Source organism: Propithecus coquereli, unplaced genomic scaffold (assembly GCF_000956105.1).
Source record: "Propithecus coquereli isolate 6110/MARCELLA unplaced genomic scaffold, Pcoq_1.0 Scaffold121, whole genome shotgun sequence".
In the NCBI taxonomy this organism is placed as follows: Eukaryota; Metazoa; Chordata; class Mammalia; order Primates; family Indriidae; genus Propithecus; species Propithecus coquereli.
In genome coordinates, this window is record NW_012136192.1 from 5,197,139 (window position 1) to 5,216,095 (window position 18,957).

Sequence of the window (18,957 nt, forward strand, 5' to 3'; positions counted from 1 at the left end):
TGCTTCAATTTCTCTGAACACTCTGTGAAAGGTAGGCTGCTGGTCTACCTAGAAAACACAAACAGCCCCTAGGTTTTGGAGAAGAGGGAGACCTACATTAACTTAAAATTGCTTTATTTCTGACCCAGAACAAATAGTATTATATATTATTTATTTTTAAATTTACATTTATCTTAATCCATCTAGAATTTATATTGTGACAAATATATTTAATAATTTTTGTTACATTTAGTCAATTTTCTTAGGAATTGTGAAAGAACCCACTTCTTTGCCATAGATTTTGATATTTTCATTATTATCTTATTTTAAAAATGCTAGGAAATATTTCAGCATCATCAATGCTATATCATTGATCTGTTTGCCGATCACTTGTGAATAACTCATCATACTAGCTATTGTAACTTTATGAAGTTTTGATATTTGTACATGTAAGTCTCTAGTAATATTCTTTTTTAAAGGTCTGATTAGTTTATTCTTCCATATAAACTTTGGAAACAGTTTAAGTTACTGAAGATTGTCCTGATATTGAAATAGAATTTCATTAAAACTATATCTGTTTAAGAATTGACATCTATTCAGTCTATCAATTCTGAAACAGGAATGATCTTACCAATCTCTGTTACTGACTTGTCTATCTTACTCATCTCTTCTAAGGCTATTTTTTTTCCCAGTTTATTTTTAAAAACACATGTTTATCTGATAACATGTTTATTTACAATCATATCTCTGTCTCTTGGCCTATTTCAAAATCCTGGATTTGTTTAAGCATACTGGAAAAACTACTGAAGACATCTCGACGTACCCATCATCCTGAAATAGCAAATAATGTTTTGCCATATTTGCTTCAGATATTTTTAAACAAATAAGAATTGTAGTAATCAGCGTACCCCTCTCCAGTCCCATTCCTCACTCTCTGCACTCCTCTCAAGATAGAGAACCAATTTCTTGAAGTTAATATGTATCCACATTTTTATACGTTTACTGCATATGCATGCATGCACAAAATTTATAGTTTTGTGAGTTTTAAAATAGGCATATTACAAATATATATAATTATATACTATATATGCATTTCATATTAGTGTTCAAATAATCTGTATTTTACATAATTGTTTTATCATTAGTTATTACTGTTAATCTCTTACTGTGCCTAATTTGTAATTACATTTTGTCATAGGTATGTATGTATAGGAAAAAAACATAGTATATATAGGGTTTTGTACTATCCACAGTTTCAGGCATCCACTGGGGGTCTTAGAATGTAACCCCTGCAGATAAGGTGGGGGTACTATAACACTGAAGAGGGTGGATGTGAGTTTAATGAGTCAATGTATGTAAAGTGCTTCGAACAATCCCTACCTATCAGAGCTATTTAAATGTTAGCTATGATTATTTCTTCTCTTGGCTGACTGTTGGCTGCTAAGAACATCTTTGAACCCAGCTCAAATCCAAAACCTAATGCCAGCTCACCCCAGGCCCCTGTGGTGGCACCTTCACACACCGCATACTCACCAAGACTAACATCTTTTCATTTAACACCATAGTACGCTGGTGACACAAAAACTCAGTTAAGGTCAATGTTGGTATATTTCATGCAAACTTCTTCGATCTTCCTATTCTATCTTTTTGACCTTGAAAATTAGAGCACATTTGCATCAGCAGCACACAACATTTTCTGTGCCTGGTTTTGCCTACCTTTTGAAATTTATAATCGCATGATCCTGGATGTTCCAAATAAAGTGGACTTGTAGAATTGTAGAGCATTAATCTAATGATGAAAGAGCATTTACTTACTTTCTAACCAGAATATGGTCCAAGAAACCTGGCCAGGACAATGAAAGCATTTTATTTACTGAGCTCTATATATATGATCAATGGTGTATTTTTCCACGTTTGCGCTTAGTGACCTTTTCTGAAAGTTGAGGGTGCTGTGGCTCTCAGGAATGGCATCTGCCTGGCCTCTGTGATTAGATAGTATTTGTTTGTAACAGTTTTTTTCCTTTCTGTTTCTCGGTTTTGTAATCATATGCTTGTGTGCAATATTTATAACAGAAATAGAATGCTCTTGGCATTCCCAGAAATTTGAGAAAACCTATTGTTTGAAGGAAAAAATGGTAATTTTAAAGTGCATTTACCTTTGTTCCTTTAGAAATTAACTTTTGGATGGGGTCTCAGAGGAAGCAGGCTCCTATAGATTCTCTCTTTTCATTTGCAATGATATTTGATTTATAAGTGGATAGACCTTGAGGGTACATGGCAGAGTTCTGTCGGTGGATGATGGAAGAACAAAAGGCACTTACTATAACTTATAGCTCTGGAACTTGTCAAACTGTTCTTCCACTCCATCTTCCCAGACAGAGAGGCACCTCCTGTTCCCTCTGTATGGTCCTTTCCCAGGATCCTTTTCCCACATGCCTATGAGACAGAATCTAATCACTACAATAGTTTGCTCTGGTGGAATTAGTGCACGTGCTGTTAGAAAAGTTTAGACTTTGCTGTCTCCTGAACTGATTTTCCGAAATAACTGAATTCAGATGTTCTGTTTAACCTGACAACTAATCTTTCCTTTTACAATTCTTATTTAAAATCCTCTTACATGTAGTCAGAAGAGCAGCCGTTTGATCCCCAGAAGCCCTGAGTCACAGTATTGCCTCCTGCTGTTAACACCTCTGAAGATTTTCTCTTTTCCAGGTCTCAGTTTCCCCTTAGTAAACAAAGGGCCAGAAAACAGTATTTCGAAGCTCCCTTCCACATCTATAATTTTATGTCATATTTTCATTTTTCTGAGCATGCTGGTCCATATTTAGAAAAAATTTAAATACAATTAAATTTCTTTAGAAGATAATTATAACTCATTATATTCAATATCTTGTAGTTCAACTCGTTCCAGCAGCCATCCTTACTGTCCAGAACAGGAGCTGAAGAAAGCATAGGGGCCATGTTGAATATTTGCTAAAGTTACTCAGAGAAAGGGGAGCTCCCCCATCCCACCTCCTACCACCCAGTCTTTATACCTTCAATAAGCTTACTCCCTTGACACGTGTCTCTTCTCTTCTAACTTTAATATGCAAGGAAAAGTATCTGGGGCATCACGTTTCTAATTGTGATTGTGTTTTCTGTAGTCAATTGAATTGGTTTTATTGATTTATTGGCTGCAGGTGGTGATGAGGAAAGGTTCTAAAGGGTACACAGAGGAAAGAGGAGCACATTCTTTTTTAAAAAAAATTATACAAATATTTGTACATATTCATGGGGTACATGTGATACTTTGTTACATGCATAGACTGTGTAATGATCCAGTCAGGGTATTTGGAGTGTCCATCACCTCGAGTATTTTTCATTTCTATATGTTGAGGACTTTTCAAGTCCTCTCTTCTAGATATTTTGAAATATACAACACATTGTTATTAACTATAGTCATCCTATTGTGCTATCAAATGTTATAATGTATTCCTTCTATTTAACTTTATATTTATATCCATTAACCAACTCTCTTCATCTCTCCCCCCACCCTCCGACCCCCTCACACACCCTTCCCTGCCTTTGGTATCTGTCATTCTTCTCTTTACCTCGATGATCTCAACTTTTTTTAGCTCCTACATGTGAGTGATTTCATATGATATTTGTCTTTCTATGCTTGTCTTATTTCACTTAATGTAATAATCTCTGGTTCCATCCATGTTGCTGCAAATGATGTGATTTTATTCCTTTTTTATGGTCGAATAGTATTCCTTTGTGTATATATACACCACATTCTCTTTACACGTTCTTGATGTAGATTAAACAACACATATACAAAACAAAGTATGGGTTAATATGTGGAGGATCTGATACAAATTTAAATGACCTACAGACAGAATCTTCAAAATGGCTGAAGCAGCCGGGCGTGGTGGCTCACGCCTGTAATCCTAGCACTCTGGGAGGCCGAGGCAGGAGGATCGCTTGAGGTCAGGAGTTCGAGACCAGCCTGAGCAAGAGTGACACCCTGTCTCTACTAAAAATAGAAAGAAATTAGCCGGCCAACTAAAAATATATAGAAAAAATTAGCCGGGTGTGGTGGCACATGCCTGTAGTCCCAGCTACTCGGGAGGCTGAGGTGGGAGGATTGCTTGAGCCCAGAAGTTTGAGGTTGCTGTGAGCCAGGCTGATGCCACGGCACTCTAGCCGGGCAACACAGTGAGACTCTGTCTCAAAAAAATGGCTAAAGCTACATGTGGCAAAGACTGCTGTGTGTGGAGATGATCACATAACTTATCTAAACTGGGACATCTCTGAGAGCAAAAGAGGACCCTATTCATAATTATATCAGAACAACAAGTATAAACTTGGAATCTCCTAAGCAAATTAGAAGTTATATTTACTCTGGCTATGTGTTCTCCAAAACATATTGCCTCCTATTCTATGTTCATCTCAAGGGAATGGAAAGTTTTCAACTTCTCTTTAGTATCATTGTGAGGTGTGAGGGATTCTACAAGGCTTACTTCAGTTCTATCCAGTCAAACACTACTGTGTAGTTCATGGTTATAGTATATTTCCCTAGCCTCCTTTACTTTAACGTGTATTCATGAGACTAAATTTTAGTCAATGAGAGGTGGGAAGAAGTAGTATCATCTGTAGGTTTATGCCAGTAAATCAACTTACGAGAGACTTTCCATGCTCTTTTTCCTTCTGGCTAAATGTACACAGCATGGTGGCCTTTGAAGACAAATGTTGCAGGTAGTAGAGCCACAAGATGGAAGGAGCCTGGCCCCTCACTTGGAGAGTTGTACACCAATCAGGAAAACCACTTTGGGATTTTACCTGTGTGAGAAACAAAACTTGTACTACGCCATCGAGATTTTAGAGTTTATTTGTTTCAGCAGGTAAACTAGCATTATCAGCACTAGCATTATCTTAATTTATATATTACACAAATATTAGCCTGGACTATATTAAACACATCCATTTCTTTCTCATTGAACCGTAAACCTCTCCAAAATAGAGACCCAGAATAGGTATTCAAATACAGTGTGTATATTCTAAATATTTTCTGGATTGGATTGAATTGAATCATACTCAATTAGATGAAAATGAAATAAATTTTATATAAAATGGTGAGAAACTTCAGAGATAAAAAGCTTTCTTCCCACTGGAGAGATCATGGGAGGTTTCGAGGAGGTGGTCTTTGAGCTAATACTTGAAGAATTGGTTACCTTTGGACGTGCAGTGAAGAAAATGATATTCCAGGAAAAACCAATAACATAAGCATATGACAAACATAAACAGGAGCAGATAGTTCAGTCTGAGTAGGTTACAGGGTCAATGAGAAACAAATGTCGAAATTTACTTCAGTTTAAACATATTTATTGGGCACCTATTCTAATAGGATAAACCCATGAGTAGGTAATTTAAGAAAATAGTGTGTGTGATCATGTAAAAGTATATAATAAATGCTATGAGAACATAAAGAAAAGATACCCAAAGGAGACTAGAGTGAGTTTTGAAAAACAGGTAAATTAACCACACCATACAGATCATTAAAAGCCTCATTGGAGCACTTACATATTATTGCATAACCAATGGGAAGCCACTGGAGGGTTATTGTGGAGAGCCTTGAAAAATGACCAATGAGTTTGGATATTGCTTTGTAAATAGTTGGTAAATGAGCTTTGTAAAAAGACTCTGCTCATGTCATTCACTGTTCCTTTGAAAGTGAATGACATAAGCAGAGAGACGCTTTAGGCAGAGGAATATTATTAGTAGGGTAGGTGTGGAGACAGCAACAGGGCACATGGAGACAAGAAATCCAGTTATTAGTCGGTTGTAATTGCCCGTTTTAGTGATTACTGAGGACCTGTGTCTAAGATCTGTGTCTAGGCAGTGTAAATATATTGGAAGGAATGAGTTAGAGCTGTAACAGAAGTAGAATCAATGTCTTAGCTCTGTGGATGTCGGAGGTGAGTATATTATCAGTTAGGATTAGTTTTAGCTTTGAGTGACAGGCAATTCTAAATAAGATGGAGGTTTATTTCTTGCTTGTAAATGTAAGGACTATAGGGATCATAGATCCTTCTATTTTGTTGCTGGAAATAAGGCTTTTGCTTCCTGGTTCAAGAGGGCAACTTGAGGTCTAGCCATCATGTCCACATCCCAGCTTGCTGGAAGGGATGAAGAGAGGCATAGCATCTCCCTTTAACACTTCCTGGAAGTCTTACACACTTCCTGGCATCTCATTCACTAGAACTTAGTCACATGTCCACGCTTAGCTACAAGGGAGGTAGGGAAATGTAGTCTTTGTTCTGAGAAGTCATGTCCCCACCTAAAAAACCAGGGCTTCTCTTGTTAAGGAAGAAGGGGGGAAATAGATACTGGTGGATTAGTGGCACTGTTTTTGCCACAGGCACAGAAGACGACTGTGACCACGAGGTCCTGGAAAGTGGTGATGCTCTATCTAGAGGGCTGCTGAAAATGTTGGAAGGAACTAGAATCTAAAAAAAACCCAGTGAGGAATATGAGTTTGTGTTATCCTCATTGAAATGGTAGCTGAGATAGATAGATTGAGCACATCTTCCCAGTTACAACTCTCTAGATAATTCAAGTTCCAAGTTTTACTTTGGTCTTGATTATTTATATAATGGAACACTTGTCTGGCCCGTCTGGACAGCCCAGATATGCTCATAATTCACAGGCTCTACTTACAAGTATATGAAAGCACCTGTCATGTAGAGCACGCTCAGCAAGTACTGAGTAAATCAGAACCTGAATGAAGGACAGAAAGATGTTAAGCTGTGGTATATGAAAAAATAAACGAATAAAACTTCCCTGGCCTTTTCCTAAGGTTTGCGCGGGGCCTCATGTCCCACCATTGCTAATTGATTCCAATTGGTTATTTTGTCCACTTTCCTACTGGGCATTGGAGTCTTCTTGGGCTTTGTCCCAGCAAAGAGTACAAGATTCCTGCATGCGTTCCCTGAATCAGTTTTGCATCCTGCTTCCAGTCTCACATTCTGGTCCCACAGTTTCCTCAGTGACTATATTTTGACTCACAAATGTCATGAGTGTCCTCAGAGATTCCTGAGCTCTCCCTCAGTCCAGCAGAGCTATCTTTTTCCTTCCACCAGTTGGCTCAGAATTTAGAGGATGGAGTGTGCATATTGGTGTTTCTTCAGGCCACGGTATATGTGGTATATGTATGTGTATATATTAAATTTTAACCAGATTCAAGTAAAATTATGCCATAGCTTCCAGTTTCTTTTTCTGAGCAATTGTTTACTTACTCTACCCCCAGCCCCAAATACCACCACTACCACTAACATCAAATAATGAAGGTAGTGAATGCCATTTATTGAGCCCAAACTATTGTCTTAGGTACATTAACATATTTAGTCCTTTTGACAGTCCTTCAGGTATCTTTGCTCCCAATTTTCAGATAAGGACACTGAAGTGTTTTGGTTTTTTTGTTGTTGTCGTTTTGCTTGTTTTAACTGAGCATTTAAAGATGGAATAATTTGTTCAAAGTGACACAATTGGGATTCAACTCCAGACTGCTGTATGGTTTCCATTATTTCACACTGCCTCTCAAAACAGACCAACAAGCTTAAAGATATATAAGGAGAATTTCATCTCATTCAGAGATACTAATTGCGATGGAAAGTTTTGTATGACATGAGATTAATCCCACAATTGACTAACCCATGGATTTTAGGAATTATCAATAATTCTTCGCAATTGTAGTTTGAAAATTGATTCACTATATCAGTTCCCTTTGGTATTCTGAACACGGCACACACATATTCTCCTTATTGCTGTGATTTATAGGAGGGTGGGTGAACCTGAGCATGGTTTGAACTCTTGAGGTCCCTACTTGCATCCATCCACTTAAAACCATGAATAGACCCTACTTCCAAATTGAGCTACAATATTTATGGATAATACACGAATACCTCATTCTAAGATGATAAATAATAGTTAAAAGATAAAATATGAAATGTGTCCAGACTCTGAAATGTTTATCTCATGAATTTGTGACAAAAGAGAATCATTCATTAGACAGAATGGTAACATTGCTTGATTAGTTCTCAGAAATCAAAAAAAAATTTTTCTTTAAATGGATAGCATTATTCTATTTGTCTTGAGGATACCCTGATATTTTTCTTTTACAAAAATAATCACTTAAATCACTGTGGCAATGCAGACTATTATAGCAATTTTTACAAAGTAAGCTAACATACACATTTGGTCCCTCGATCCTGATTTTGGCATGCTATGCTGAAGAGAAGTTCTAAAAGAGAAGGAACAAGGGAAGCTCCATCCTTGAAAAGGTTAAACTGCAGCATTGAAACAACCGAAGGGTGAATAGAAAAGGAATCATTGTTAAATTATGGCATGGCATATCTATGAAAAGGACTATTATCTGCACATTAACATAATGGGAAAACAACTCAAGTAATATTTGGTAAAAGATGCAGAAAACAAAATTAGAGCTGTACTTTTATAATTAGGGTTAGAGATAATCTCTGTCCCTTTTATTTTGCATTCCACTATTATTTGAATTACACCATTCTTGAATTCTAAGGACCAGTTATCATTAAATTTATTTCAAGGAAAACGTGGAGAGTAGTCTGAAGGGTGGATGCTCTTACAAAGCTCGTGAATAACATTTGTAAATGGAGCTTTACATGTGTTTCTCCCTTTCCTATATTTATTAAACACATACTTATTAAACGCTAAGACAGTGTACCTGTGATATGTGCTGCATTATGGTAGACAAGGCACAACATTCTTTCCCCTCGAGATAGCTTTAATTTAGTCAGGGAGTCAGGGATAATAGGAAAATATAAATTAAAAGTATATGAAAAATCGATGCATCCATGAGGAAACACTGAAGACATGGCAATTAAATGTAGCGTGGAATCCTGCATGGGATCCTAAAACAGAAAAGACATTATGTTAAAAATGTAAGAAATCTGAGTAAAATGTGGACTTTAGTTAATAATAATGTATCAACATGGGCTCATTAATTGTGACAAATGTATTATGCTAACATAGGATGTTAATAATAGGGAGCCTGAGTGTGGAATATATATGGAGCTGTGCATACTATCATACTTTTTCTATAAATACAAAACTATTCTAAAATAAAAAACTGTGTATATATATACACACACAGAAAGATACAAGAAATGGCACTGGACTGCTATTTTCTCTCTTGTTTCTTTTCTTTTCCCTAAATTAAGGACCTCTCCCTCTAGTCTCATTTTGGATATTCATCCTCTATTTAATCTCTAAATATCGAGCATCCGGGAGCCTCTTCTGTGTCCCTTTTGGTCTCTTTCTATACATATTCTTTTTGGTGACCTCATCTAGACTCATGGCTTTAAATATCATCTAAATGTCAAAGAGCCATAAACATACATCTCCTCTTGACCTCTCCTCACAACGCAACTCATTTTATATTCATGAATATGATGAACGTCTCCCCATAAATGCTCAGCAGCCATCTCCAATGAAACTGACTTCCCTTTACACTCCAGAGCTGCTCCTCCCTCAGCCTCCCTAGTCATCTCAGTAACTGTCAACACCTAGTCACTCAGGCCAAAAAAGGTAAGAGTTACCCCGGACTTATGGTCTTCAACTTCTATCATCCGATTCAGTAGCAAGTCCTATTCACTCTTCCTCTCAAACATACAGTGTTGGATCTTTGCCAACACTACCCTAGTTGAAGCCACCATCATCTTCCTCCTGGACTCCTACCTACACCATCAGGCCTCATCTTGAATCTCTCTCCCCCTGCATCTACTAAGATCATACATAATGGCCACTTTTGTATTTTCTTGAAAAAGCCAGACTCCTTCCTAGCTACTTAGTCTTTGAATCTACCTGAAATACTATCACTGTTGATCTTCACGAGGCCAGATGTTTTTTGTTATTTAAATCTCTGATTATGTGCCACAATCTCAAAGAACGTCCCTGCCACACAATCTAATATTGTCTTCCAGTCACTCTATTACCACACCCTCCTTAATTAGACTACAGAGTACTTTCCTCTATCTAATATTTTTCTTATATTTTAATTCAGTTTCCTTTATTCTGTCTCCCACTGGTAGAATGGAACTTCTTGGAAAAGAGGAACTTTGTTTGAATCCTGAATACTTAGCACACTGCCTGACCATCACAGGTATTCAATAAATGTCTTTTGAGTTAATGAGAGTAGTGACTGAGGAGTAGACACTAATGTTCTGAAATTTGGGGATTACAGTAGAGTTGGAATGATCAGTAGTGGTTTCTTGAAAGGAGTGGTATTTGGAAACACTCTGAGAATTGAGTAAGACAAGTCAAGAAGTAGTAGATAAAGAGGGAATTCTGGGGAATAAAAGGTAGAAGATGTGGAGAAAGTAATGAACATGGTGTACTTGGACGTAGCAGATGGAACAAATTGTGTAAAGATGATGAGAAATGAAATCAGAATGTGTGGTCAATCCAAAGTGCAGAAATTCTAGAATACCAGTCTGAGAATCATCCATGTTGGGGACTTTCCTCTTGTTGATTTTCAGTTGTGGTTACCTCTGAGCTTCTTAACCATGATCTATGCTAGGCTTTTTAGGAGAACGTAATGCAGGCTGCCCCACCTCCATTTTTTTTTCTTATCTCCCAACAGAAATAGAATTTTGATGTCCACTTGCTTAGATCTGGTGCAATGTACAAGGTGATTCTAGGTCATGTCCATCTTCTGTGCTTGGAACAGTCACTGTGTCACCCAGTTATTCAGTGCTATTCTTGATGATCTGAGTGTTCTTTCTAGTTTCTATGGTCAGTGGGAGTGTCACATAGGGTGGACAGATAGAAATGAGTTTCATTCTGTCTCACAAATTCTGGAAAAGTAAAGAATGGCAGAGATGTAAATAGTCTCAGGTGTGGCATTTTCCCCTTTAATTTTAAATGAAACATATTGTACTAAAGAAAAGTGGGTTTGCTATGGCTTTGATTTCTCCAGGCAGGATGTCACCTCCTGGTGTTCTTCCATCTGTCAAGTGAGTATGGAGCTGTCAACCACCGTGAAAACACTTTTGTCCACATTCCCACTGACCACAAACAGGCGTCACACCCACAAGTCTTTGAATATAGACTAAAACCTCCAAAGGAGCAGCATGAGCTGGACTGCAAGTTTGTATGATATACAACTTCACTACAACATTTACCATGCGTTCACCCGATTTTTACTGGGTACCTATTATGTGCTAAGCTTTGCATAAATAATAAAATTTTAAAGGAAGATACATTCTCTGACCTCAGGAAAGTTACAGTTCAGTATGACATGGAAACAGACAGTGTAGAGCACTCCCTAAATGTTAAAATGTGGGATCACACATAATACTGAGAATGCACAGAGAAGGGAAATACCTAACGGGTGGTGTCAAAGTCAAGCACTTGAGGACGGGTACTATCCCTGTCAGTTCAATGGGTGTCATGCAGTGCACTGGGGTGGTCATTCACGTTTCCTCTGGAAATCCATTTTCTTCTCAACATTCCTGCTGCCCACTTAGGAGGCAGAATTGGCCAATAGGAGGAAGACAGTGCTGTCCTGAGGATATGGTACTTCCTTGCTTCATGCATCCAATGTTAGAAGAAATTTTTTTTGCCTTCCAACCTCTGGTGTTCTCCTGGTCAATAGATTCAGTGCCTCCTTCCTTGAGTTACTTCCTGCAGCAAAGCAAAGCAGTTTCTCAGGGAAACAGCTTTTCAGGGTTTCTACCATCACATTAAAACCAAGTGACCACAGCAGCATATGTACTCTAACTACCTCTCCCATATATTTGGCTCCATTTTTGCTAGTCAAAGACCATCCATCATATGTATAGTTATGTGTTCTTGGAAGCTCATTTTTACAACATGTGTGCTTACAATTCGGTGTATAAGCAGATGGTGGAGTTTCATTAAGCAATCTCCCTCCCCCTACTGGAGCCCTGTGTAAGGGCTCCTCTATTGCTGCACCATCTACTCATCCACCTCAACTGTGCCCTCGCAGGTGTTGCTCTTGAGTCTTGTTCCCGTCAGGTCAAGAGACTACTAGAATTTCTACACGGAGGTATTTTGCAGTTGTGTTTTCTCTGAACCTAAGTTAGTTCAGCTGCTTACATTGGATCAGTAAACTCTGTCTTTCAACTAATGATAGGGATTAATGTATATCCCTGCTCGCACAATCCTTAAGAGGTTTTAGTCTATATCCAAAGACTGGTGGGTGAGATGCCTATATTTGTGGTCAGTGGGGATGCAAACATAAATGTTTTCAAGCTGGTTGACAGGCCCACACTTGCTTGACAGATGGAAAAGCATCTGATTTTATGAACTTGTGGGGAAAATAAAAAGAGGTTTGGGGAATCATTTAGATCCCTTTAGAATGGTTAGGAAAACTCAGGATGGGGTTATGGGTTTTGTTTATATGAGGATCCCCTAACTTCGGTGGTTTAACCCACAATGGACATTTAGGAAAGGAACGTACTCAATTTTATGTAGACTCTGGTCACCAATTTCAGAAAATCTGCAAAAGATTTTGTATTACAATACTTCCGGCAGTGTGTATTGGTCAAATAGCATGTCCATGTAATTAGAAACCCTTATGTTTCAAAATTCTAATTTTCTCTTTAAAGTAGCTTGCTTCTGATCATTAAGTAAGAAGTAGAACTAGGTAACAAAAATCCTTTCTAGCTCTAAGACAGGAGTCTTAGCTATGGCCTGCAGACCAAATCCAGCTCTCCATCTGTTTTTGTAAATAAAATTTTATTAGCACACAGCGGCATTCCTTCATATTATGTATGGCTGTTTTTGAGCTATGATGGCAAAGTTAAGTAGTTGGCACAGAGACAGTATGGCCTTCAAAGCCTAAAATATTTATTATGTGACCATTTATAGAAAAGAATTTGCTGACTCCTGTTCTAATACCCTGTACTTTTATAAGTGTCATCCGTTCTCTGTGCCTACATTTCCTCATCTGTATAAGAAGCAATTGGAGCAATGAACTTGGTGCCTCTTCCAAAATGCTGAGATTCTGAGTTCTCTTTTAAAACTCCTAAGTTCTCAAACTGCCACTATGAGGAAAGGAGAATAAAATCGAAAGAGATTTTTCCTTGCTGTGTATATCTCCCCATCTGGCAGTGATGGCAGCTTTTATTGTCAACACAATTTTTTTTGATTAGACACCTGGATTTTTCCCAGGGGCTGGTTGCACGTTAAATAAAGAAATTCTGATCCATAGGCAAAGAGAAGCAGAGAACACTGCAGAAGCTAAGGCTGCTCTCTGCTCACCTGTTTGAGGAATTCTCAATCAGCTCTGCACTCACTTTAGATCAGACGTAAACAACAACAAGGTGACAGATGAGGATCTGGTGGGAGGAGTTAAAATCGGGATCCTGCATTTCTCTAGGTTCTCCATCTCAAATAACCCTCTTGTAGTACTGTAGTAGAACTTTAAATGGGGAAATGAGGTCCCTTTTAAATGTGCCACCCTGTCTTTCTAAATTGCCAAATTGTACGAGGCCAGACTGAGCATCCAAAGGCAATTGAAAATATATTACATACAACACCTTCATTTTCTTCAATTCTAGCCTGCAGCTATCATATTTTGTAATTGATAGACATCGAATGGGCTCTACTCAGGCTGATTGATTTTGGCAGGGTGAATTGGGTTCTTCACAATGCGTGTCAAAGAAAGCTCACAGGAACTCTGCAGCTCTCCCATTACAATAGGCTTTATTCAGATGGTCTGATTGTCACCTACCTGTTGCTGAGATCTTACGTCATTCTACTTCTGAATGGATGGGATAACTGAAGAAGCAGTGATTGGAGCTGAAGAGAGAGTAGAGTGTTTTGCAACTTCCTGGGTGGAACAGAGGCTTTCATGATAATTTTGTCAGTTGTAACACTCTTATTTATCCAGGGACTACTTTTTTTTTTTTCCTTTCAAATGATGTTTCTTAAATTGATGTTTCCGTCAGACTGTTAAGTCTCCCTTACAGGGAGGTCCATGTGGGGGGGAGGAGGAGGGAGGGTTGCATGCACATGTGAGAGAAGGGAGAGGGAGACTGTGAATGCATCTAAAAATCTGAAAATCTAGTCATCTTACTCAGAGTTTTATTAGAGTTAGATTTCCCTTTTTTGCCATCTTGATGACAAACACGTTTGCTTTCTCTCTTTTCCTCACTGCCTTATCCTTTGTAGAAATAACAATTTTTAAGGATATGGTCAAATGGCAGGAAAAAGTAGAAAAAATATATGTGCAATGGGGTGGCAAATGTACTCAACATGACACTACGATTCAGATATATAGGGAAAGATGTATCTTTCATCTGGATAAAACGCTATCCTCTGATTAGTGTTCAATGTAATGTTTCAATCTATCTCATTTAGTACGTATAAATAGTACTATAAATAAGTCCTATTAGGTCAGCAACTGTCAACAGGGATGTTAATGTTTCTAGGGGAATATTTTGGAAATGGGTGAGGGCAGTTGAGATTGTTCTATTGGTAAAATGAAGAGGTTGCAATTAGCATCGACAGAAGGGGGAGCAAAGATGCTGTATGCTCAGGAATATATTACACAGTTCCAAACAATGATAACTTATCCCCTGTCCCAGCAGACGTTCAAGTGAATGAAAAACTATTTAATTTTTCTGAGCCTACAATCAAACTCCATTTTGCATATGAACACAAAGCATGTCTTACAATGTTTTATTATACCCTGGTCTTCAGCAGTGCAAACACCATGCAAATCAAGAGAAGGCTTACTTTATTTTGTTTTGAACTTTGCCAAGAGTTGTTTCAGAAAATCACACTGCTGAAACCAGTGACACTTGTGCATTCTGGAATCTCCAATACAGTATGAGGGTTTTACTTGTCCCTGTTTCAGTCAAGCATCCAACTTCTCCATTTTATCTTCTAGTGCATAGTGCTCAAGTATTTACATGTTGAAATACATATTTTATTATAAATTATGTTCCCTGCATTTCCCCCTTATATTACAATTAAAGCATTACATTGATTATATTGATTGGTTTTCTTTGTGAAATTATGTATGTAAATTAGCAATCAACAACCTTTCCAATAAAGAGCCACAGAGGAAACATTTTAAGCTTTGCTGGCCAGATGGTATCTTTTGCAACTATTTTGCTCTGCAATTGTAGTGAGAAAGCAGCAATAGACAATATGTGCATAAATGGGCATGGCTCTATTCCAATAAAACTTTATTTATGGACACTGCAATTTAAATTTAATATAATTTTCACATGTCAAAAATATTATTCTTCTTTCAACCATTTAAAAATGTAAAACCATTTTTAGCTCTTGGGCTGAACATGCAGTGGGCCATATTTGGCTAACAGAAACTAGTTTGCCAACCTCTGTTCTAGTGTATCACACTCAAGCATTCACACATTAAAATATATATTATTGTAAATTGTAATATGTCTTTTATTTCTCCTTTATATTATAGTTAAAACACTTTTGTTGAATTTTTAAAATATGTGTAAATACAGTAAAAAATTTGTATGACAAGTAAAAGTTTTAATGTAAAATAAAAATTTTGAGTGCTGAGTGGATCCTTACTTGGAATAATGAAATATATGCATGCAAGAGAATGCAGCTTGCCCAATGACTAAGCCTGAGAATAAAGAGAGAAGGTTGTATTTATGGTTTAAGTTGTTCAATGACAGGCATCAATCCTTACTGGATAAAACTTAGTGAGTTTTGATAAAACTCAGAAGTTTATGTCTGTGATAAGGAAAACCAGTCCTGGCTTATCTCTGATGCAAAGCTGTTAGGCGATGTTTGCTGTTCATTGCTTTTGAGCTCTTAGAAATGTGTATCTTTTCCACGCTTAAGATATGTTCCGTGTCTTTCAGAGATGGGCTGACGTTTAGTGAAATGTCAGGGTTGGGGTTTTGTTGTTGCTGTTTATAGTAGTTTGTACTGTCTATGAATTTTATGTAATTATAGTTGAGGTGATCATTCCAAAGTGGTAGTTTCATAGAAGGGCCATTAAGTCTGAGTGCATTAGGTCATATCTGATCTTGTGAATTCTAAGCCTTTGGATTCCCCTCTCATTCCTATGATGACCTTCCAGTGGATTTGGGAGGAGGAGACTGGATCACGCAGTGCCAAGGGCCAAAGGAAGAATCAGAACCCTTATGAACTCTAGAGAAATGTTTTTACTACTCACTTGGTGAATCTTGCAACCAACTCTTGATCTGGTTTCTCAACTCGGTCAGGCCCAAAGGCCTCCTGGCTGACTGCAAATCTCCTGTCTTTCCCTGGTGCCACAAATTCCAGGAGTTCCACAAATCCTTGATTGGATCTTCCTCTTGGCCCCATGGCTGAACCAAGCCTTTCCAGCCTCTGCTTTGAGGCCATTTCCCCCTTAGCCTGCTTCCCCAGAGCAGATCGCTGGCTTTCAACCCAGCCACCTTCACGGTCTTCCTCAAGGGCTGTGGAAACACCTGAACTCAATCCACACCATGTAGGCAATCAGAATACCAGGAAATCCATGTACATTGATGCATCCATACCCTAGATTTGTGCTGGGCTATGTGAAAGGTGTTATCTTCCTGGAACCTTAAATAGACTTGTCATTCCTCTTCTATTTGTTTCTAAATTCCTCTAACCCCACCGTCGGTTTCAGAAGGAGTGGGCTTCACTTTTACTTATCCTATATCATAAATTCTTCTTCAACCACAGAGCTACAAACCTCAGGGGATTTAATGTCACAGGCAGAAAAAGTATCTTCTCTACACTCTGAGAAGACCACTTGGAGATAAGCAACACAATCTCAGGAAGCTAGAGGAATTTGGCAAGTCCTTTCTCTACAAAAAATGTTGCCTCCAAACCCATTGTTTTGTACCCATTTTTCCTAACCCAGAATGATGTGTCTCATGGCTAAGACTTTGAAGACAGAGGCTGAAAAACAAAACAAAAACAAGATTTAAAGAAGGAAATTAAAGCAAAGGATTATCATTTGCTGTATACTTAGGACAAATTCAACCATATTTTTAATTTGGCTATTTTCCTCCAATGTGACTGAGAACTGAAATATGAATGTAGTTTAATTAATAAAGGGATAAACACAAGTTTATGTCACCAGTACTTTGAGGTATATATGGATGTGTCATGGAATTGACCCAATTCACCTACTGACTGTCATAAATACAAAGATTATTCTGAGGTCATGTCAGTATGAGCTCATAGATTTCTGTGGTATTTCCCAAATCTGAAGTCCTCCACCATTTCTCCCTGTGATGTCAGTAGCCCCCACCATGGTTATTTATATTCTTGTTTTCATTTTCCTGGGACCCGAGGAAGGTTGGCTGGTTGCCCTTCAGCCTTCTAGCCCAGCTCCTTCAGCAAACTCCCAACCTCTTCAAATGTGATGGTTTCATGCACATACCAAATTCTTGCCGTGGATGGGATCTGCCGCCTCTCCTCAATTCCAGCAGGGGTGTGCAAGTGTGTGTGTGTGTGTGTGTGTGTAGGGGACAGATGAGGACTTAAATACACAATTACTGTCTTTCACATCCATCAAAATATCTGAGCAATTGTTATAAAAAATCTATGACAGTATATTTACATGTTAATTATTTGGAAAAAAAGAGTAGGGGGGTTGCTGTTTTATTATGACTTTTAGATAGAAAAGGGTTATTTAATGGATTTTCACCTTTCTTGTTTTGACAGCCAGGACACAGTAGTATGTTTCTACCATCATCTTAGTCTCTCTTCTCCTTTGCTTTTCCTTTAGCTCAACAGAATTCACCAAAAATCCATGAAGGCTGGTGGGCATACAAGGAGGTGGTCCAGGGAAGCTTTGTTCCAGGTAAGTACACATTTATTCTTGTTATCCATTTTATTTTATCTTTTAAAAAGAATTTTCGTTAAAGCTAATGTTATTACCAGGATTTTACATTTGCTACATGACATGGAATGTATTGCAAAAGGTACTTTTGTCTAACTGATGTGTCAGATGAATACTTCCTGAAGAGAAAGTTTGTTGAGTGAGTGGCAAGTTAACCAGACCACATTTTTCTTAGCCGATAATCCCACGGTCCTTCCATCTGTGGGATGCTCTGTCAGGGAGAAAGGAATGGATGACTGAGGGCCAAAGCTCTATCTGCCGACATTTGACTAAGTAAGAAAGAGCCATTTCTTAACATTAATGAAATAGAAAATATGAAAAGGCCGACCATGGCAACAAAGCTTGCTGGGATGCATGTCACTGGTATCACTTTAGTAGCATCCGTGGCCAAGACTTAGCATATCAGGCCAAGCACCAGCTAAAAATAATAGGCAAAGTGGATGCTGTCAGCATGGGGGCAGCAAGCAGAGAACTCAAGACAGGTTAGAGCCAGAAACATGCCACGACTTTAGTTCAGAAGCAGGGTGGAGGGTCCTTGGCTTTTCCTCCTACTCTTACCCTCATTATGGTCCTCGTCCTGCTGCTGCTTCAAGATTTTAATTGGGGGTAGGAGGAGGGAAAGAATAAGAATATTAGAGGGAAGGATGGAAGGGAAGGCAGGTGAGACATTTCAAAATATTTTTAATTGCTTAGATGTGAGAGTAAGAAAGAAAGCCCTCAACAGGAGCCAATGTGCATTTTCTGTCCGGGCCCTGAAGACAGAGTGCCAGAGGTGTCTGTTGAGTCTCTGTAGTCAGTGGCAGGTAGAAAGGGCAGTGTTGCAGATCACCTGGTTCATTCTTGGCTGCTATGTTGTCTTCTCCTATTCTTTTGCAGAGCCCATTACATCGGCCGTGCAAAGCTAAGCAAGCTACCTAATTGCTCTGAGCATCTCTTTTCTCATTTTTATTATGGGGCAATAATAAGTACTCTTGGAGCTTTCCAATAGGATGGAAACAGGCATGGTGAGGGAGAGTGGGTGACCTAGGAAAAGGCAAGCCTCCTGCCAAATGCCCTCATAAATTAACATTAACTTGATAAATTTA

At 38.3% G+C, this 18,957-nt stretch overlaps 1 protein-coding gene across 1 annotated transcript in view; it reads left to right on the forward strand.

Moving 5' to 3' along the window:
* The window catches only part of CA10 (carbonic anhydrase X), a 520,157-nt gene that overhangs the window by 58,572 nt on the left and 442,628 nt on the right, over positions 1-18,957 (forward strand). The window contains exon 3 of the mRNA XM_012665679.1: positions 17,759-17,833. Within this exon, the coding sequence (XP_012521133.1) occupies positions 17,759-17,833 (75 nt within the window). The remainder of the gene's footprint in view (positions 1-17,758; positions 17,834-18,957) is intronic.